The sequence below is a fragment of the Pelodiscus sinensis genome, chromosome 7 (assembly GCF_052426305.1).
Source record: "Pelodiscus sinensis isolate ZL-2025 chromosome 7, ASM5242630v1, whole genome shotgun sequence".
NCBI classification, from domain to species: domain Eukaryota; kingdom Metazoa; phylum Chordata; order Testudines; family Trionychidae; genus Pelodiscus; species Pelodiscus sinensis.
The window spans coordinates 41,664,773-41,687,711 of NC_143058.1; the positions used below are offsets into that span (position 1 = coordinate 41,664,773).

The window sequence follows — 22,939 nt, forward strand, 5'->3', positions numbered from 1 at the left end:
CAAATGATTTTAATGGAAAAGGTTTTCCGTTAAAAGCATTTGCGGAAAAGAGCATTTAGATTGGCAGGGACGCTTTTCCGCAAAAAGCCAATCTAGACGTGCTTTAGCGCAAGAAAGCCCCGATTGCCATTTTCGCGATAGGGGCTTTTTTGCGCAAAACAATACCATGTTGTCTACACTGGCCCTCTTGCACAAAAGCATTTGCGCAAGAGGGCTTTTGCCCGAACAGGAGCAGCATAGCATTTCCACAAGAACACTGACAATCTTACATGAGATAATCAGTGTTTTTGCAGAAATTCAAGCGGCCAGTGTAGACAGCTGGCAAGTTTTTCTGCAAAAGCAGCTCTTTTTGCGGAAAAACTTGCCAGTCTAGACGCAGCCATATTTTATAATACAATATATCCATACAGACTGGCATGAGGAGAGACCCCTGATGAGTGTGCATATGCCCCTCTCCTCCCTCAGGGCACAGGGGCTCTGACATGGGGCACTGGGCTTATCCCTTTACTTGCTTATAGCACAATGGTTCTGGCACAGAGCAGAGGCTGTGCCCCTCTCTTTGCTTGGAGACTCTGGCAAGTGGGCACCAGGGACATACCAGCTCTAGTGGAGTGCAGAGGCAGATGTCCTCTCCTTGCTCATGGAACAGGTGCTCTGGCAGCTGAGGTATCCTCTTGGTACACAGTCACTGGTAGAGGAGAAGGCTGAAGCCTCTCTTCACCCTGGGCACAAGTGACTGGGAGGTGTTATGTCCATTTCCTAGTTCAATGCACAGAAGTAAAGTTACCAGTCTTCCAAGATTGGCATGGAGTTTTCTGCAATTGGCATTGATCTTCAGGTGACTATTGAAAGCAATCTGGGAGACTCTAATAGGATATTTTAAGAAAATGACATGTCATGCTAGGGGGGGGAAAATCTTCTGGAATAGCTTCAGTCAGCATTGGTAACATTATGGTCAGCCCATCTCCTTGCTCAGAGCACAGAGGCTCTGGCAGGAGGAGGAAAGCTGTGCCATCTCGCCCAGGGCAAACAGGCTCTGGCAGAAGTAAGGGGAAGTTTTGCCTGTCTCCCCCAGGGCACAGAGGCTCTAGCTAGCAGCATGGTGTCCAACGTGCCAGCCACATGTGGCAATTTGGCCTGTTGCATGTGGGTAGTTCACAATAGCAGTAGCTACTGGTTGGACACCAGGGCTCTACCAGGAAGAGGGGAGAGCTGGTGCCTATATCGCCCAGGGCACAGAGGCTCCGGGCGGCGGGGGGCAAGCTGAGGCCCTCGCCTTGTTCTGGTCCCAGGGCGCTGGCGGGAGGAAGGGGCTGTGCCTGTCCTGGGGTCTCCAGGAATTACAGCCGAGTCTTTCATTAATGACAGGGTGAGGCGCTGAAACCTCCAACCAAAGCTGGGCCCCTAGGCACTGGCGGGGCGCGGAGCCGTGCACCCCGTGCCCGGCCTGGGACTCGCGAGCGCCGGTGCGGCGGGGAGGGAAAGTCTGAGGCACTGGGCTAGCTCGGGACACACGGGGCTCGAATCTGAGCTCGGGCAGGCCCCGCCGAGCGGGTGAGGGGCGGAGCGGCTCTGACGGCGGAAGGAGGCGGGAGCTGCCCCCTCATCGCTGTGGACTCCGAGCGGCCAATTTGGCCGCCTCCGCTCTGCCGGGTCAAGGTTTACCGCGACCGTTGCTCCCGCCTCGCCGGGGCCCCGTCTCCCTCCACCCAGCGCCGGCCCTGGGGTCCCCCGCTCCCGCCCTCCCCTCCACTGACGCAGTCTGTGCCGCACCAGCTCCTAACATGGCGGCGGCGAGGCAGTGAGGAGCGCGGGCAGCGAGCCGGGCCGCGAGCGGGTGAGTGCTGGGGCGCTGCGGGGCGCCTGTCCCGCCATGCGGGCGAGGGCCTCACCGTCCTGGTGGGGGCCGCGGGGCTGCACCCATGAGGAGGGGGATGGGCTCCTGCACCCCAAGGGGCGGGAGTTACCCTGACTGGAGGGGTCTGCTCCGGGAGGGGAGGGGGCCCAGCCCCTCCTTGGGCCGCAGGAGCTTTGGTCCTCTGGGGGAGATGGGGGCGTTTTCCCGGGACGGGACGGGGAAAGTGCGGGGTGACCCAGCCCGCGGGGAGACACGGCGGGTTTTGTGGACGTTGTGGTCTGAGAAGAAAGGGGGCGTTGAGTGGCAGGCCGGGAGAAGCTGCAAATTGGAGGGAAGCGAGGAGGGAAGAGTCACGAGCGAGAGCCAAGTGGGGTGGGATTAGTTACAAATGCGGGGTTGTGGTGAATGGCTGGCTTTAAAATCAGCACCGTGGGGCAGGAGCCTTTTCCCCGCGCACGTTGGTGATGTGCTGCTGGCCACATTTTCAGTCCTACAGACGTAAGTCCTGAGCGATAATGTCAGCTGCTGGGACAGGGCCACTGTGTTCCCGGCCTGCTCCAGAGTTTGAATGAATCCCCTTTTTTCCCTAGCAGCGAAATAACCAGACTCTGCTTGCCACATGGCCTCCTCCCCTCTGTAGGCCTCAGGAACGGGGGATGTTGCTTTGAAGTGTGTTCCGAGGTCTCTTCTCCTCTTTTACTTTGCAGGGCTGTCCCCAACACTTGTGCATAGATTTTTTTATAGCAACGTGATCAGCTTCAGACTTTGCAGGCACTAATGAAGCCGGAAGTATTGCTTATGCATGACAAGACGTTAAGCAGAGCTGTTGGACAGTATGAATGAAGTATTTTTAAAAAAGTAGGATTAGGATACATGGTTTGTTGAAATACACATAACTGAATCTCCATCCCAAGTCTAAATACTGCCTTAGGAAATACCTTCACTGGGGAATAACTTTTTCACAAATGTAGGGGACTTGGTAAAGTATCTTTGGTAATTAACTGAGACTCTGAAACTCTTTAAGTTCTGGTTATCGCTTGTATTTGTATTTGTGTCTATGGGAAGATGAGCCCCTTTTAAATTCATATGCTTTAATATCAGAAGAGTCATCAAGATCAGCTAGTCTGACCTGCACCTTGCAGGCCACAAATCCTTACTCAATCCTTTAAATTTTAAATCCACTTTGATTGCACCCTATTATCTCTAAAACAGGCCAGGTACTAAAGCTTTGTGGGGCAGGGACTGGATTCTTTGTTTTTATTAATGTTTTTATGGTGCCTGACACTATGGAGTCTTGAGGCTTGTCTATACTTAAAGCGCTATGGCTGTGCTTCTGTAGTGCTTAATGAAGACACTACCTACGCCAATAGGAGAGCTTCTCTGGTTGGCAAGTGTTCCACCTTCCCTAGAGGCAGTAGTTATGTTGCTCCCATCAACATAATGGGTGCATCTATACCAGTGGTCCCCAACCTTTATGGGCTCCCGGGCGCCCAGGGGCGGGGCCACTCATGCGCCGGGTGCCCGGGGGCGGGGCCGCGCATCCTGGGGCACGCCAGGGCCGGGGCCGCCCGAGCCCCTTGTGCCGTGGGCCCGGGGCTGGCGCCGCCGCCCGAGCTGCGCGCTTGGGGCCGGCACCGGCGCTGCGCGCCCGCATGTGCCCCGGGGCTGGGGCCGCCCGAGCGCCACGCACCAGGCGCCAGTGCGTGTCACGCGCCTGGGGCCGGCGCCTCCAGTGCGCCGCGCGCCGGGGGGGCAGGGCCAGCCCGGGTTGTCGGCGGGCGCCTACAAATGCCCCGGCGGGCGCCATGGCGCCCGCAGGCACCGCGTTGGGGACCACTGATCTATACTGTGGTGCTAGCTCAAAATAAGATATGCAATTTGAGCTATGCAAATTACGTACCTTATTTCGAGATAGTCTATTTCGAAATTTGGCGCTGTCTACACAGCACCAAATTTCTAAATAGAGCATTATTCCAACAAGTCCCTTAATCCTCATGAAATGAGGTACCAGGATGTCAGAATAGTGCGCCTGTTATTTTGATTACATTTCAAAATAACAGGCATGCTGTCAAGATGCGGAAAACACTATTTCAGGCTATGGGAAGTATCCTGAAATAGTGCCAGCGTGTAGGCGTACCCATAGGCTGTGTCTACACTGCAGGCTTCTTGCACAAGAATGGCGCTTCTTGCACAAAAACTTGTGGAGCATCCACACTACAAGCCCGTTATTGCTCAAGAAAGTTTACAGTAGATCGACAGGAGAGGGCTTTTTGCACAAGAGTTATTTCTCTCCCCATGAGGAATAAGCCTTTTTGTGCAAGAGCTCTTGTGCAAAAAGGCTAGTGTGAATAGGAAAAGAGGTTTCTTGAGCAAGAAACCCCTCTGGCTAAAATGGCCATCAGAGCTTTCTTGCACAAGAGAGCATCCACATTGCCATGGACACTCTTGTGCAAAAGCACATGGCAGTGTGGACGCGCTCTTGCGCAAGGACTTTTGTGCAAGAACTCTTATGCAAGAAGCCTGCAGTGTAGACATAGCAATAGTGTTTATCTACAGAGGGAGAATAAGAATAATAACTGAGTTTGAATCTCATGCACTCTCAATGAAGCATTACCCTGTTTTAATTTTAGCTCAATTTACATTGTCTTGAATTAATCAGTTTTATTTATTAGTTATTTGTTCTGTCAGAATTTGAACAATGTACACACAATAAGAAACATATGAGGAGTAGCCACAATGATAATGCCCTATTGAGGGAGCCTGCTGTTCACTTACCTGTTGGGGGAGGGTGCTAGGTTTCCTTTCATTGTGCTGGTTCTCTGCTGATTTTTAGATTTCTCTTCCCTTGTAGTCCCAGAACCTACTGGCTTGAAGTTGCCCTAGCTGTGCTGTTTCTAGAAAAAAAAAGTATTCTGGTAGTAAAAGTTTTCCTTTTAATTCTAATCCCCAAAAGCTTGCTTTTGCATTCAGCTTGCAAAAATAGAAGCTGCAGAACAAAATGACCTTGCCCTATCCTGATAGTCTCAAAGTTATGAATAAACCTTAGAGTGATCAGTTCACTCTTCTGTTTTTTGGAAAGCCATTGGTAGCAAATGCATTGAAGCTATCTCAAGACAGATGAGCCAGAGGGGCTAGAAACATTTTTAATGCATGTCTAAATTCAGCACCCTCCCAACTGCCCCAAGAGATGTAGCTGTGCTGACCTGGCTGTAAATGTAGACAGCTGTAGGTCAGCAGAATAATTCTTCCACTGGACCTAGCCACTGCCACTTGGACATCTGGATTACCTATGTCAAAGGGAAAATCCCTGCCTTTGGCGTAGGTAGTGTCTACATTGACCATGGACATATTCTATGTAAAGGCCATTTTTTAGTGTTGATCTTTCTGCACATATCTCTGTGACATACACACAAACTGACACACCTGCTACCGTGTCCCTATACCCTGAGTGGCGCCTGAGGCAAGTATCTATTCCTAAATTTATATAGTGGTTCACAGATCATAATTACATATGTAATTAATCTTTTCTATTACAAATAGAATTTCCACTCCTGTAATAATAAAGGGAGCCTATGAAGGATGGAGCCCCTAAACAGAACTTAGGTTGAAATCCCACCATTCTTTTGGGAGGGAGTTGAATGGGGTGAGATAGAGATGGGTTGGCCTCTTACAATAATGTTTTCCTGGACATGCTGGCTACGTCTACACTGGCCCCTTTTCCGGAAGGGGCATGTAAATTTCACTAGTCGTCGTAGGGAAATCCGCGGGGGATTTAAATATCCCCCGCGGCATTTAAATAAAAATGTCCGCCGCTTTTTTCCGGCTTTTAAAAAAGCCGGAAAAGAGCGTCTAGACTGGCCCCGATCCTCCGGAAAAAGTGCCCTTTTCCGGAGGCTCTTATTCCTACTTTGAAGGATCCTCCGGAAAGGGGCACTTTTTCCGGAGGATCGGGGCCAGTCTAGACGCTCTTTTCCGGCTTTTTTAAAAGCCGGAAAAAAGCGGCGGACATTTTTATTTAAATGCCGCGGGGGATATTTAAATCCCCCGCGGATTTCCCTACGACGACTAGTGAAATTTACATGCCCCTTCCGGAAAAGGGGCCAGTGTAGACGTAGCCGCTGTGTGTGTGGCGGGAAATCTTTTGTGTTGGCCTTTAGTTAGCAGATTAATCCCTTGACTGGTATGTGTCTGACAAATTTCTCAACCCTGTGTGTGAAGGAGTGAGATAATGGATAGTGAAGGTATGTGAAAGTGGGGGAGAGAAGTAGTAAAATACATTTAAATGCAAGAGACCTAGGGTTAATTGAAAAGATTATTGGAGAAATAAGACAACTTATAACTGTATTGTAGAAAATTGTATAGAAAATTGATTGTACATTAGTGACAAATGCATAAAGACTGTGAAGTTTTTATTCATTTAAACCAGTGATTCTCAAACTTTTGTATTAGTGACGCCTTTGTTCACAGCAAGCCTCTTGAGTGCAATCCCCCCTTATAAATTAAAAGCTTCAATTTTTTTTTGCACAATTCTAAATGCTGAAGGCAAAGTGAAATCTGCAGTGGAGGCTGACAGCTTTGCAACCCTGCATGTAATAATCTCATGATCCCCTTAGGAGTGATGATCCCTAATTTGAGAACCCCTGATTAAAACTGTAGTAGGCATAGGTTTTTTAGAGAGGTAATGCAGATGTTTTTTGTTCAGTTATTCCTTAAGTTAACTGTATTTAAATTGTCATTATGATTAGGGCTTCTAATTTTTGGTTTTACCAATAAACACAGATAAAATGACCCTGATACAAAAATGAAAAAGAAATGTTGGGATTTATCTAGTAAACACTGGAAATGACTACTTGTGTCTAAGAGCTTGTCTACATTAAGGATGTTGAAGAACGGTTATTTGGCTAATCGTGTAGCCAATTTACATCAGCTACATGATTAGTCAAGGAGGCCGCTCTGCAGAGCTGCAGCGCAGGTAGCTCCCAGAGCCAGCTTGAGCCAAGACTGACCAGTCCCACCTCACACGGACTCTGGGCTGCTGCTGCAGCGCTGCATTTTAAATGTAGTAAGAGCCGCTGGAGCAGCCTCGTTTCATGGCAGCCTCACTATACCACCACCCAGGAGCCACCTGAGGTAAACAGTGCCCAGCTGGAGCCCACATCCCGAAACCCTACCCCAGTCATAAACCCACTACTGTACCCCTACCATCCCTGCATTCAAATGCCCTCCCAGAGCCTGCACCTAGAACCTCCTCCAACACTCCAACTGCCTGCAACTCAGAGCTCTTTTTACACTCCAAATCCCAAGGCCAGAGCCTGCACCCCACCCCTCTGCCACAGCCTAGTGAAAAGGAGGGAGAGAGGATGGAGTGAGCAGGGATGGGGTCTTGAAGAAGGGGCACAGAGGAGGTGGGTCAAGGGTATTTGAGTTTCAGGTAGATCTTGGATTGCACTTAAATTCAAAAAGTGATCACATGCATAAAAAGGTTGTAGACCACTGCCCTAAATCAAATGCCAGAACATCAGTCTCTGGCACTTAAGTATAGATGTGGCTTAAATACTCATGCAGCTTAGGTACATGTATGTAATCATCACCTAATTTTAGAAATGGCATAAACAAAAGCAACAAACATTAATAGCATTGAATGAAAGAGGATGAGGGTTAGAATAAAGAGATGAATAGTCTTTTAATTATATAATTATTAAAATGTAAATTGCTACATATAGGCAACATGACAGAAATGAAAGTTAAGGAAAGATTTGAATGAGTAGTTACTGTTGATTTGGAAATGTAGACGGTAAGGTTTTTCTTGTATAAGGGGCAGCATAGAAAAAGAGAGAGATGAGCGTGGGAGAAGAAAATGAGGGTGAGGTTAAGTCTAGAAACCTACCAGAAAATTTTAATGTGTACAAATGAAGTTAAGTATTACTTACTTTGTTTTATTCTTAATTATTGTACAACAGCTTTGTCCCAAATTCTCTTCCGATTTATTCACCCTTTCAGTAGCATTCACAATAACTCAGGGAAAGAAATTGTCCTCTTAGGTCAGGCTTTTTTTGAAAAAGGCAAAAAAGGCTATTCCTAAAGTGCACCATAATTTCTTACTATCATAATCCTTCTTTTATGCTGTTGCTCTCATACTTGTTTTCCTGCATCTGCTAGTCCAACTAATTTCATCCTTCAAACCAGTGATACCCAAGGGCTATGTTTTTCTTTTGCCATTACATTAGTGTGCTTCCTTGCTTTTTATTAGTTTACTATACCTAATCACTGATTCATTACTACTACCCTATTTTCTCTCTGGCATGGCTCTACCATCCTCATGCTGCAGTTTGAACTTCTGGTGGTCCATTCCCTGATTTTACGTTTGCATCCAGATTCGTTATATGTCTTAATATACCTCATATAATCCCGATCTTCCAAAAGAAAACTAATCTTTTCTTTCTTTCCCTGTATATACTCTCAACTTTGTATTGAAACTGACAAAGATACAGATTTTATATTCTTGCTATCCAATATATTTAATAGACCTATTGTATAGTCACAGTTACTTAAAAAAACTCAGCCACCAAAATCACCCCATGAAGGTAGAATTCTACATAAATTTGAGTTCTCAAATTTCATTATGTGGAACCATATTGAAGAGTCATTAGAGTGTAAACTTTTAGATCCATAATGCAGTCCTTAACACTTGAGTTAACGGTGAAACTGGTAGCAGTAGTAAGTTTCCATCTCCTATGTGGAACAGCCGCTAGAAGAGAGCATGTGCCCTTTGCCAATAGGTTTCACATATGTTTGCTGATAGCAAAAAATGTTGGGGCTCATTCCATGTTCTGGAGGGGAATATGTCCCGTTCTGCTCTCTTTCCTCCAATATTGTACTATGCTTTTTCTGCTCTTATCAGACAACTTGCACACACCCCTTCCTTTGAGCCTGCCTTTTTGGGCCTCTTCATCCTCTTGACCCTTCTGCATTTGAACAATTGATGCTGCCTGTTCCTCCTGGATACCAGCAGAGGGATCACAGGAGCAGCAGTCTCCCTGTTCAGTTCAGGTACCTGGCATCACAGCATCCCTGGCTGCCAGGAAAAGTGCTGTTCAAACCCCTGCCGTGCTGGCTTGCATACATACTCAGTGAAGACAAAATCTTTATACAACAGTTCTGCCATTCTTTAACATACCTCCATGAAACATGCAGTCAATCACAAAGACAGCAGAACATGTATTACTATCATGAGGGTGAATACTGTACCAAATTTCAAGAGCCTTCTCCAAAACATGAGGAAACTAGAGTTTCTGTGTTAAAGGTTCATACATATGTTTTTAAGTTAAAGAAAATACATTATTTGTTCTCAGAACTGTATGAACCTCTTTTCCAGAAAATAAAAAAAATCTGCCTGAGGCAGATAACCAGCATGGAAAACTTAGCCTCAAGAACCAAGTAAAATGTCTGGCAGTCTTAACTGTAGGAATTTCTACTAGCTTCACTTATGATATTCAAGAAGATTTTGAAATCTTGGCAGTTAACATTTCTTTAAACCAAACTCTTCAAATGCATTGACAATTCAGTGTTGTCTACTTTGATTCCTTTCTTAAAGGGACCTTAAAGAATTCTGCCTTGGGCTCTGAAGTTGGATTTCAGCGCTCACTCTCTAGCCTGAAAGTCTATATTCAGTGTTGTAATCTGAGTCTGCAGACCTGTGCTTGGAGATGTGCTCCTGCCGCATTTTTTTGATATACAGAAGTATCTAAAGATTTGTAAGGCTGTTGGTAAACATAATAAAGACATTCCTTGTATATACAAAGAAGTAGAACTGACACCAGTGTTTCTTGGAAGCTGTGCATTTGTGCGGTCATTCAGGAGAGATTCAGATGTCATCTAGCTGATGAGTAGAGTGCCCACAGCTACGTTTTTGTTTTTACTGGTGGTGGACATTGGCACAAAGCTTGGTTCTGCACATACATGGAAAAAATCCATACATGAATGAAAAAGATTAGAGGGAACATTGATGCAAATATCCATATTGGCTGTGTTATAGTTTTAATAAATGAATGAAACTCATGATTATCAAACTGTATGTCACAATGTTTTTATTACTAGGAAAACCTTTTCAGTGTGTAGGGAAGAAAACTGTCACTCTGATCCATTATTTAGCATAGATTGAAGACTAACTGGGGAAAAAAGTAAGGCAGTATTACTTTTGGGAAGTGGTAGGGGGAATGACATGCCTCCTCTTGCTTTGATGCTATCACAGGATCATACACAATTCCATTTTATTTTTGTTATTACAAAAGTTCTATTGAGAGAAAATAGGAAATATTCAAATGAAAGTTGAAAGCAATACAATTTGTAATCATCACAGATGGTTGAACTGCCAGTTGCTATGTTTTTCGGTCTCCTTATTTACTGTTTGAGCTGTAAATTGTATGTTTTCATTAGACAAGTAACTGTTGGGATTTGAAAGACAACTTCACAACAGCTAAACAACTATCTTGCATATCTCCCTGCATATTCTTTGTTCTAAGGTTACTGATTTGTTCATTTCAAGAAGTACAGAGCCAGCTCAGACCATATTACAAGGCAAGAAGTTTTTCTAAAGATAATTTAAATTTTTAGTTGATTAAATCATCTTGATTTTACGAGACCTAATATTTTATATCTTCAATCAATTCCAGTAGCTTGTATGTAAAATTAAACAAGTTTAAAAAGCACATGAATTCTTGGCTTATGTAGCATGCACTGATCAAGAGGTTATTCATGATTTAGACATTTTGCTTCTATCACAGTGGAGGCAGGTTGGGCTTCCATATTGATCTTTCCAATTCACACTCTGCAGGACCACACTGACTCCAGATTACTCTGTCTTCATCTGAGAAGACAGCTTCATGGTCACTGCCCTCCACAGCAGTGCAAAAAGTGTAAGAATTTTTCCTTACAAACTGCTGGGAAAATCAAATTCCAGTAACTAGGACCTATTGATTTCCTTTGTAGGGCAACCTAAGAATTCTGTGTGCTGAATCTGCATTCATGCTTGTCCCTTGAGAGTATGCCTAGTCCAGCCTTTCATTTTAATGTACCTTCAATGGGTACATTTGGGGAGTTACTGTCAGGCTAATTATTATGAGAGAACTTTTTAAGGAATTTTCTTGATCTGAATAAAAAGTCAAGCAAGGATGTCAGGTATAGTGTGCTTTGCTAGAGTAAGATACTTGGAATAAATAAATACAGAAAGATTTAGAGACCCCTTGAAGAATTCCACAGGGATTTCAACAACTTCCATCCCCCCATTAACCTCTGCCTGGACCAGTCCACACAGATATCCACTTCCTTGACACTATAGTACAATTACACCACGGACAAATTTCCACCACCTTATACCGGAAACCTACTGATGGTTACACTTACCTACATGCCTCTACCTTACATCCCAGACACATTTCCCAATCAATTGTTTACAGCCAAGCCTTAAGATACAACCGGATTTGCTCCAGTCCCACAGACAGAGACAAACACCTACAGAATCTATATCAAGCATTCTTAAAAATTAAATACCCACCCAGAGAAGTGAAAAAACAGACTGACAGATCCAGACGAATACCCAGGCATGAGCTTCTTCAAGATAGGCCCTACAAGGAAAACAACAGACTACCCCTACATCTCCAACTTAAACCCCTCCAGTGCATTATTAACAATCTACAATCTATCCTAGAAAATGACCCCTCATTCTCACAGGCCTTGGAACAGACCAGTCCTCACCTACAAACAACCCCCTAACGTCAAAAAGTTCTTTCTAGCAACCATGCAGCACGTCTCCATCAAAGTCATCCAGGAGCCCAGCCCTGCAATCAACTCCGGTGCCAACTCTGTCCACACATCTATACAAGTGACACCATCACAGGACTTAACCACATAAGCCACCACATCAGAGGCACCAATGTGAACTGTGCCAGCACTACCCATTTGCCTTGTATATTGGCCAAATTGTAGTCTCTACAACAAAGTATTAATGGACACAAATCAGATATGTGAAATGTTAACACGCTAAAACCTGTTAGGAAACATTATAACTTGACCAGGCACTCACTAATGCAGGGGTGGCCAACCTACAGTTTGCGAGCCGCATTAGGCTCTTCATACCTGAAAGTGCAGCTCGCGAAGCCTCCCCCGCAGCTCGTGAAGCCACCTCATGTGCCCCTACAAATGGCCCCCGGCTCCTTGTGCTCACCGGGTGCAGAGGAGCCATCCGGCGCAACAAGATGGTGTCAGCCAGTGGGAGCCTGATGTGGCCAAAAAACCTAGCCTGTGGTTTTTAAAGGGGGGCAGTGTCCTCTCTCTTCTCTCCCTCCCCCTCCTCCCCCCAGATGGTGGGGAGCTCTTCCTTTTTCTTTTTTCTCAATAATTCTTCGCATTTTTTCTGTCGCTATTTCGTCTTTCTTCGTTTAATAGGTTGGCCATCCCTGCACTAATGGATCTAAAAGTGTCTATATTATTTAAAAGCAATTTCAAAAGCCAGCTTGGGAGAGAACATGGGCTATAATAGCAGAGGAAAAAGGAGGGACAAGGCAGAACTCAGAGGCAAAATCAAATCAATACCTTAGATGCCTATATACAAATGCAAGAAGTATGGGTAATAAGCAGGAAGAACTTGAAGTCTTAATAAATAAACACAACTATTACACAGTTGGTATCAGAGACCTGGTGAGATAATACACACAACCAAACCCTGACCTTGCTTTGAGTTAGGATAAGAGGAACCTGTACATCAAATTTGGTGGCCCTGTCTCTTATCGTTCAGGAGGAGTTCTTGAACAAATGGATTAATAAATGGACAGACAGGCATACATTTCTAAAATATATATATATATATATTAGTGGCAATACATAATCTCTCATAATGACAATGAATAGTCAATGGGGTAGGAAAAAAGAATGAGAACCCTTTTACAGGCTGGTGGTTGGAGCAGTCACCTAGGCTGTGGTAGATTCAAGTTCAAGTCCTTGTTGCAGTAACTTTCATTATTTAGATGTAGTGGAATAGCTTCAACAGGAGCAGCTGAGATAAACCTATCCCAGACTGTCCCATAACCCATTGGTTAGGGCACTGTCTTGCAATGTGGAAGACTGATTGCAGATCACTTCTCCATATGGTCTTCCACATCCCAGAAGTGTCCTAACCATCAGGCCCAATGGTTATAATGGAGACACTACTGCCTCTATCTTTTTAAAATGCTCCAAATAGACTTCTTTTTTCTATTTGCTGCAGAGTTTTTTGTTTGGGAGTTTTTAAAATTATTATTATTATTATTATTAACAATATTTGGATTCAGTTCAACACAAACCCAAGTTTTCTTCCAAACGAATATTTTTTTAACTGCCAATACATTGAAAAATCAGTGTGTGTTTGGGGGTTACTTGCTGTGTGCTGAGTTTATGTTTGGTTGGTTGGTTGGTTTGTTTGAAGGCACGTGTGCTTCTAAAGGTTGGAAATCTAGAAGCCTCTGTTAATTGGCTGAGCCTTAATCGGGGCGGGGCTATCAGGAAGGTCAGGGCTTTATAAAGCAGTGAGTCAGTGACCAGGGAGCTTTGCAAACAGGAGCAGCAAACAGGGAGTTTGGAAGGGGAGTGCAATGGGGCCGAGATACACTTGCCATTCTTTATAGTTTAGTTCAAAGGTTTTAATCAAAACTTCCTGATGTCACTAAAAACCCTATCAATAATCTAGGTAGGTGTAGGAGAGAATGCAGGCAGAAGTCCAGCAGCAGAGTGGGGGCTATCCTGTTTATTGTACTCAGTGTAGCTTGTATGATTACCTGCCCTATGGGGGGTGGTGTATGTGTGCATTCGGTGCAAGGAGCTCAGGGCCCTCAGAGACTGCGTACTGGCTTTGGAGGCCAAAGTGGCTGAACGGGAGGAGCTGAGGAAGGCAGAGAGGTACGTAGATAAGGCTTTCCGGGACACTGTAGAATTATCCCACCTACGCTCAGACAGCCCCTGCGCTGTTAAGGAGGATGAAAGGCTCAGGGAAGGAGAGCAGTCAACGGGAGCAGGGGGAAACCTTCCCATAGTTGGGACCCTCCTAGCAGATGTTGGGATATCCTCTTACACTGAGGTTACCTCTCCGGGGGCGGGAACTCCAGTCAGTAGGAAAAAGCAGTTGTTAGTAATGGGAGATTCGATCATTAGAAATGTAGATAGCTGGATTTGCGATGACCGGGAGAACTGTATGGTGACTTGCCTGCCTGGTGCGAAGGTTGCAGATCTCTTGAGGCATCTATATAGACTTATATGTAGTGCTGGGGAGGAGCCGGTGGTTGTGGTACATGTAGGTACCAATGCCATAGGGCAGGGTAGCAGAGACATCCTGGAAGCCAAATTTAGGCTGCTAGGAAAGAGACTGAAATCTAGGACCTCTATGGTGCCATTCTCTGAAATGCTTCCAGTTCCACGTGCAGGGCCAGGTAGGTCGGCAGAGTTTCAGAGTCTCAATGCATGGATGAGACAATGGTGTAGGGAGGAAGAGTTTAGCATTATAAGGAACTGGGGAAACTTTTGGGATGGGAGGAGCCTATACAGGAAGGATGGGCTCCACCTAAACCAACATGGATCCAGGCTGCTGGTGCTTAACATTAAAAAGGTCGCAGAGCAGTTTTTAAACTAAGATGGGGGAAAGCCGATTAGTGCAGAGGAAAACGTGGATCGGACAGAGAAGTCTCTTAGAGGAGAATCTATTGATAGAGATTCTCTAGGTTTTAGTCAGGAGGAGAGGATGGAAGAGGATAAAGTATGGGCCAGATCAAACAAAAAACAATCTGACACATCAGAAAAGGGCAGACAAAAAAACAGTGACAAGTTTTTCAAGTGGTTGTCCACAAATGCTAGAAGTCTAAAAAATAAGATGGGTGAACTAGACTGCCTCGTGTTAAAAGAGGATACTGATATAATAGGCATCACAGAAACCTGGTGGAGTGAGGACAATCAATGGGACACAATCATTCCGGGGTACAAAATATATTGGAAGGACAGAACAGGTCGTGCAGGTGGGGGAGTGGCACTATATGTGAAAGAAAATTTAGAATCAAATGAAGTAAAAATCTTAAATCAACATGTTCCATAGAATCGCTATGGATAGTAATTCCCTGCTCTAATAAGAATATAACAGTAGGGATCTATTATCGACCACCTGACGAGGACAGTAATAGTGACTATGAAATGCTAAGGGAAAATAGAGAGGCTATCAAAATAAAGAACTCAATAATGGTGGGGGATTTCAACTATCCCCATATTGACTGGGTACATGTCACCTCAGGACGAGATGCAGAGACAAAATTTCTTGATACCTTAAACAACTGCTTCTTGGAGCAGCTGGTACAGGAACCCACAAGGGGAGAGGCAATTCTCGATTGAGTCCTGAGTGGCGTGCAGGATCTGGTCCAAGAGATAACTATAACAGGACCGCTTGGAAATAGTGAGCATAATATAATAACATTGAACATTCCTGTGATGGGAAGAACACCTCAGCAGCCCAACACTGTGGCTGAGGCATTTAATTTCAAAATGGGGAACTATGCAAAAATGAGGTTAGTTAAACAGAAGTTAAAAGGTACAATGACTAAATTAAAATCCCTGCAAGCTGCATGGACACTTTTCAAAGACACCATAATAGAGGCCCAACTTAAATGTATACCCCAAATTAAAAAGCATAGTACAGGCAGTCCCCGGGTTACGTACAAGATAGGGACTGTAGGTTTGTTCTTAAGTTGAATTTGTATGTAAGTCGGAACTGGTACATATTGTAGGGGAAACTCTAGCCAAACATTTCTCCAGAGCTCAGTTTTATTCTCCCACACCTCACTACCCTCAGTCCTTTATTTTCAAGCTGAGGTGTCTGCTGAGAAAAGCCGCTCCGCGTCTCCCTGGTCTGCTGGGGGGAAGCAGCTAGTGCGGGGTTGCCTCACCCCGTTTGTAAGTAGGGATCTGATGTAAGTCGGATCCATGTAACCCGGGGACTGCCTGTAGAACTACTAAAAAAGAGCCACCGTGGCTTAACAACCATGTGGCTTAACAACAGCGAGAGACATTTTTAAAAGTGGAAGTCAAATCCTAGCAAGGTAAATAGAAAGGAGCATAAACACTGCCAAATTAAGTGTAAAAATGTAATAAGAAAAGCCAAAAAGGAGTTTGAAGAACAGCTAGCCAAAAACTCAAAAGGTAATAACAAAATGTTTTTTAAGTACATCAGAAGCAGGAAGCCTGCTAAATAACCAGTGGGGCCCCTGAACGATTGAGATACAAAAGGAGCACTTAAAGATGATAAAATCATTCCGGAGAAACTAAATGAATTCTTTGCTTCTGTCTTCATGGCTGAGAATGTTAGGGAGATTCCCAAACCTGACCTGTCCTTTGTATGTAACAAATCTGAGGACTTGTCACCAATTGAAGTGTCATTAGAGGAGGTTTTGGAATTAATTAATACACTTAACAGTAACAAGTCACTGGGACCAGATGACATTTACCCAAGAGTTCTGAAAGAACTCAGATGTGAAATTGTGGAACTATTAACTATGTTTTGTAACCTATCCTTTAAATCAGCTTCTGTACCCAATGACTGGAAGTTAGCTAATGTAATGCCAATGTTTAAAAAGGGCTCTAGAGGCTATCCCAGCAATTACAGACCGGTAAGTCTAACGTCAGTATTGGGCAAATTAGTTGAAACAATAGTAAAGAATAAAATTGTCAGACACATAGAAGAACATAATTTGTAGGGCAAAAGTCAACATGGTTTCTGTAAAAGGAAATCATGTCTTACTAATCTATTAGAGTTCTTTGAAGGGGTCAACAAACATGTGGACAAGGAGGATCCAGTAGATATAGTGTACTTAGATTTCCAGAAAGCCTTCGACAAGGTCCCTCACCAAAGGCTCTTATGTAAATTAAGTTGTCATGGGATAAGAGGGAAGATCCTTTCATGGATGGGGGACTAGTTAAAAGACAGGAAACAAAGGGTAGGAATAAATGGTAAATTTTCAGACTGGAAAGGGGTAATTAGTGGTGTTCCCCAAGGGTCAGTCCTGGGACCAATCCTATTCAATTTATTCATAAATGATCTGGAGAAAGGGATAAACAGTGAGGTGGCAAAGTTTGCAGATGATATTAAACTGCTCAAGGTAGTTAAGACCAAGGCAGACTGTGAAGAACTTCAAAAAGATCTCACAAAACTAAGTGATTGGGCAACAAAATGGCAAATGAAATGTAATGTGGATAAATGTAAAGTAATGCACGTTGGAAAAAATAACCCAACTATACATATAATATGATGGGGATTAATTTAGCAACAATTAATCAGGAAAGAGATCTTGGAGTCATCGTGGATAGTTCTCTGAAGACATCCACACTGTGTGCAGCAGCAGTCAAAAAAGCAAACGATGTTAGGAATCATTTAAAAAGGGATAGAGAATAAGATGGAGAATATCTTATTGCCCTTATATAAATTCATGGTACGCCCAGATCTTGAATACTGCGTACAGATGTGGTCTCATCTCAAAAAAGAGATATTGGCATTAGAAAAGGTTTAGAGAAGGGCAATTAAAATGATTAGGGGTTTGGAACAGGTCCCATATGAGGAGAGATTAAAGAGACTGGGACTTTTCAGCTTGGAAACAAGGAGACTAAGGAAGGGGATATGATAGTGGTATAAAAAATCATGAGTGGTATGGAGAAAAGGAATAAGGAAAAGCTATTTGTTCCCATAATATAAGTACTCGGGGCCACCAAATGAAATTAATGGGCAGCAGGTTTAAAACAAATAAAAGGAAGTTCTTCTTCAGACAACGCATAGTCAACTGTGGAACTCCTAGCCTTCACAACCTCCTCAGGCAAGAACTATAACAGGGTTTAAAAGGGAACTAGATAAATTCATGGATGTTAAGTCCATTAATGGCTATTAGCCAGTATGGGTAAGGAATGGTGTCCCTAGCTTCTGTTTGTCAGAGGTTGGAGATGGATGGCAGGAGAGAGATTGCTTTATCATTACCTGTTCAATTCACTCTCTCTGGGACACCTGGCATTGGCCACTGTCGACAGACAGGATACTGAGCTGGATGGACCTTTGGTCTGACCCAGTATGGCTATTCTTATGTTCAGTTATATATGCCTACTGCTCTGGAATTATGACGTCCATAGGCTGAAATCTCTTTAACAGTATAAACTGCACAACTATTACAAGGCAGGGACCATGTACCTTGTAAATTCTGTGAGCAGCTGTTGCAGAATGTAAAACACATAGCTATAATGTTTTCTTTTTTGTATAAATAGTGGGGGGTAACCCAGGATCTAAGTATTTGTCATACGCAACATTTTTTTAGGCTAGTCAGTTCTATTTATTTATCTACTAGAAGACTTATCTGGCATTGCCTGGGTCCTCCAGGGTAGGTGGCTGGCGCTATGGGGGTGCAGGGGGCAGGGCCTTGAGGATGTGGGGGTGACAGGGCAGGAGGCTGGGAGTAAGGGGAGTGCAAGAGTCAGGGTGGGGGTTGAGGGCCTGAGGATGTGCAAGGGTGTGTGAGTGAGGGTTGGGGATGAGGAAGGGCTCAGGGTGGAGGGGGGTCCCATCCAGTGGGGCCTTCTCTCTTTCTAGCTCCCCCAGCTGGCAGGGCCTTCTCTCTTCCTAGCTCCCCCAGCTGGTAGAGCCTTCTCTCTTCCTAGCTCCCTTAGCTGACGGGACCTTCACTTCCTCTTCCAATCTCCCCTGGCTAACAGGGTCTTTTCTCCTCCACATACACATCCTCTGCTGGCCAGCAGGGGCCTTCTCTTCTCCGACAGCCCCTCTGCCCCAACTGTCAGGGGCCTTCCACTCCTGCCTGGAGCTGCAGCCAAGGGCAGGGAGAGAGGGCTCAGGTCAGGGGAGCTACTTACCCTGTCAGGTGACAGGCAAGATGATGAGCCCCAGCCCTGCTGGCCACTCTCTTCGGTATGCTACTGGCCCCAGTGGTCAGTCTGCAATATAGCTCTCCCCTGCACTTGCTGCCTGCAGTGGCCACTCACAGTATCACATCTCTCTTCTCTGTGCCCTCTTCCTTTCCATGTTATGGAAAAAAGTCACTTTCCCAGCACTTCCCGTTTTCATGACACAGCCAAGCTCTGACCTTGCTTTAAGTTAGGATAAGAGGAAGCTGCATAGCAAATTTGGTGGTCTTAGCTCTTACCATATTTGAGGAGTTCTTGAACAGACTGACTCATGGATAGACATAAACACCATTTCTAAAATACATAGGTATTTGGTATACAAATATACTAACTCAAATATCAAATAATTGGTATTTGGTATAAGTTTTAAAACTCAAGGAACCTTGCATGTCTTCCTCTTGGGACTATCTCATTTCCCCTTTCCCATATCATACTTTAATATTAATTTAGTATTGTCTGTCTTATGTAGATCTGTGACATTTGATTTCTATTCCTACTGAAAAGTACTGCAAAAGTATTCTGATTTTTTTAATTACATCTAAGAATGTGTCTTATATTAGGGAATTGTTTGTTTTTCTTGGTAAATCGTTCAAAGGTGGTCCCAAGAAGTTGCCTGAGTGCCTCTCCACCTCATCTCCCTGCCCCCTTTGACTACTGATTCAGCCTTGGGGCTGAAGATCCAAAGCCATAAAATGCATTTATTCAGGTAGCTCTGTACACACTTGCTCCTACCGGCCTCCTTCCCCCTTGCACTACTGCCTCTGATACAGGGCCTATGAGTAACCATGAGGGTTACCCAATGAGCCTCTCATCAGTTAACCTTTTACACAATTACACTATCCCATCCCTAGTTTGTACAGCATGTAATGACTCTGGTTCATGACCAGAAGTCCAATGGCCTACAAACAATAATAATCCCTTGACTAGTGTTGCTAGAGCTTTAAGAAAAACACAAAATATTGTCTCCACTCAAGATTATCTCATCTGAAGAAGTGGGTTTTGCCCACAAAAGTTCATAATACTGTATATATTTTTGTTAGTCTCTAAGGTACCGCAGGACTATTTGTTGTCTGTAAAGTTACAGACTAACACAGCTACCCCTCTGAGACAAAATATTGCATTTTTCCTACAAGTTTTGCACAGTTAGTAAAAATGTGAAGTTAATGTATGTAGAAAGCTGTTTTTATCTTATTTTTCCTTTTTGTCCTAAAGAACAAAAATTAACATCTCATAAAATTTCATATTTAAAACAACTTGAGAGCAAAAATGCTGCCTTTCTCAATATCTCAACACTCAGTTTTGTTAACTTATGTATCAGAATGGCCACACTTTTTTTTTCCCCCTCCAAAATGCTTTTAGGTTGAGATGAAGTGAATTTTTGCTACACAGTGGAAAAAAACTCAAGTTTTTAAATTTTTGTTGCTCACAGGCTTTAAACTTTTGAAGTCATGGGAATCAAGGTCCAGCGGCCACGTTGCTTTTTTGACATAGCCATCAACAATGTACCTGGTAAGAAAAATAATGTACAAACTATATTATGTTACAGCAAAAAAAAAATATATTTCATGGTCAAGTAAAGACAAATATAATTTAACTTTATAAATTTATGTGACTTTTTTTTTCAGCTGGAAGAGTGGTCTTTGAATTGTTTTCAGATGTGTGTCCAAAGACATGTGAGAATTTTCGCTGCCTTTGCACAGGTTTGTAGACAGTTTTTAATTTAATTTGTTGTAGTTTACTTACATATTGTGAATTATTCTATTGCATAGAATCGTCCATAAACATCCAATGATTGTCATTTTTTTCATACTAGAAAATGAAGACAGACTTTAAAATACTGTTTCTTCGTCTCTGTAGAGATTTGACATTAGTGTCTTGTGTGCATTTATTTGTATACTGAACCACTTGCAATTGTGACATTAGTTAGTACCTGGAGAATGTGTTAATCAGACTTAGATACCGGAATGTCAAGCTAATTGCTATAGCCCTCAAAGCTCCTGTTGAAATCAGAGCTGATAAAATCACTGTGGGTTTTTAATCATATAAAAAATCTGCATTTTTTAACAATCAGATTAGCTTAATTTAAATTACATACAGATTTATTTTTAAAAACCTCTATTTAAAATTAAATTTGAAAAATTCAACCTGTTTTAAGGTCTAAGTTTATTGTAACCTTTCAAAATGTCAATTTAAAATACAAAAAAATTAAGATGTGTGTTTGCTGGTAAGTTTCAATGAAAATCAGATCACTGACTGTGTAAGTCACTGGGTAATCACCTGGACCCAGTTGGTTGAAGTGCTAACTCAGTTTTTGACAGTGTATATGTGCTAGTAAAAAAAAAAAAATGCTGGTTTTGTGCATTTTAATAGAATTTGAATTTCCATTCAAATAGAGCTTGATACACATCACTAGTAAAAGAAAAAAAATCCAAAATAGGAAATTCATTGTTCACCGTTTTCTAACACAATAAAATTAAAGCTTTGAATAACTGCAAATTATTTAAATTGAATAAATAAATAAATATAGTGTATTGTGCAGGTTAGCAAAAAGAAGCACCATCATTGGTGTACATGATTATGTTTAATTGCAGATCAACATGTTTTAATGGTTACCATCTTTAAAAACGTTAGTAGAAAGTACAAACGCAAAACAGATATTGATTATTTAAATCAAGTTTTCCTGATTACTGATTTAAGTCATGATAGTTACTTAAATTAAAGTTATTTAAATCAGTTTGTGCGGTATGAAGCTATATATTATGAAACTGATAAACATACAATAAAAGTAGCCAATGAAAGGGCAGGAAGTTGGGCACTAATGGATTTTCTTCTGACTCCTATGCTATATTGAACTACCATTAATATTTATGGTCTTTGCTTTCTGAGATTGGCCATCCACTTACCAACCATCCTGCTCAATTTTTTCTTTGTAATAGATGTATGGCAATCTCTCGTCATATATTAAATTCAAATTATCTGTTTCTTAGGCAGATTATCAATCCTTTCAAAGCCTTATCATGGAAATATTTTTGAAATGGCATTTTTCTCCTGCTCAATTTCTACTTCAGTAGAAGAATATTGATATTGGTCCAAGCCTAGTATTAAAACGAAACATTGTTTAAAATAGTGTTTGTGAATCCGACTCAAATTTTTTCAACATCATCAACTTGCTTCCTATAAAACTTTTTAATCAGCTTCTTTTCTCTTAAATACTTAGTTCATCACAGTAGTGGATTTTTAGAAACTTGCTTGTTTTTTCTCCATCTCCAACATTTCCCATCTCTAATAATCTCAGTGTATCACAGAGACTTGGGGGGATAATACACACAACTGAAATATTGGTATAGAAGGGTTCAGCTTGCTCAGGAAGGATAGACAAGGAAAAAAGGGAGGAGGTGTTCCCTTATATATTAAAAATGAATACACTTGGACGAAAATGGAGATGGAAATAGAAAACAAACTTGTTGAGAGTCTCTGGGTTAGGTTAAAAGGGATAAAAAATAAGGATGATGTCATGCTAGCGGTCTGATTTACCCCTATATGTCATTTAGCACAGACCTACCCAGGCAGACAAGGTGGACGAGGCTTTTTTTAAACAACTTACAAAATCACCCAAAGCATAGGATTTGGTGGTGATGGGGGACTTCAACTATCCAGACATATGTTGGGGAAACTAACACAGCAGGGCACAGATTATCCAACAAGTTCTTGGACTGCATTGGAGACATATTAGAAGGGAAGCTGGTCTTGATTTGAATTTAACAAATAGTGAGGAACTGTTTGAAAATTTGAAAGTAGAAGGCAGCTTGGGTGAAAGTGATCATGAAATCATAGAGTTCATAATTCTAAGGAATGGTAGAAGAGAGGACAGCAAATAGAGAGAATGGATTTCAGGAAGGCAGATTTTTTTAATAAACTCACAGGGTATGTCTACACTAGCTTGTTAATTCGAGCTAGATAGGCAAATGAGCTGACCGGAGTTGCAAATGAAGCCTGGGATTTAAATATCCTGGGCTTTATTTGCATGTTCCCGTCCGGTCACCATTTTGAAATTTCACTAGCCCGAACTCACTGCTGCGTGCAGCCGTGAGGCAGTGAGTTCGGGCTAGTGAAATTTCAAAA

The 22,939-nt window shown here is 43.0% G+C and overlaps 2 protein-coding genes across 2 annotated transcripts in view; one reads left to right on the plus strand and one right to left on the minus strand.

The window, feature by feature from the left end:
- FASTKD1 (FASTK mitochondrial RNA regulator 1) overlaps positions 1 to 865 on the minus strand; it is a 36,354-nt gene extending 35,489 nt beyond the window's left edge. The window contains exon 1 of the mRNA XM_075933570.2: positions 599 to 865. The gene's annotated coding sequence lies outside the window, so the exon portion shown is untranslated. The remainder of the gene's footprint in view (positions 1 to 598) is intronic.
- Positions 866 to 1,489: 624 nt separating this feature from the next.
- Positions 1,490 to 22,939, plus strand: part of PPIG (peptidylprolyl isomerase G) — a 49,048-nt gene continuing 27,598 nt past the window's right edge. The window contains exons 1-3 of the mRNA XM_006118189.5: positions 1,490 to 1,837; positions 20,247 to 20,326; positions 20,443 to 20,517. Of these exons, the coding sequence (XP_006118251.2) occupies positions 20,266 to 20,326; positions 20,443 to 20,517 (136 nt within the window). The 5' untranslated portion in view covers positions 1,490 to 1,837; positions 20,247 to 20,265. The remainder of the gene's footprint in view (positions 1,838 to 20,246; positions 20,327 to 20,442; positions 20,518 to 22,939) is intronic.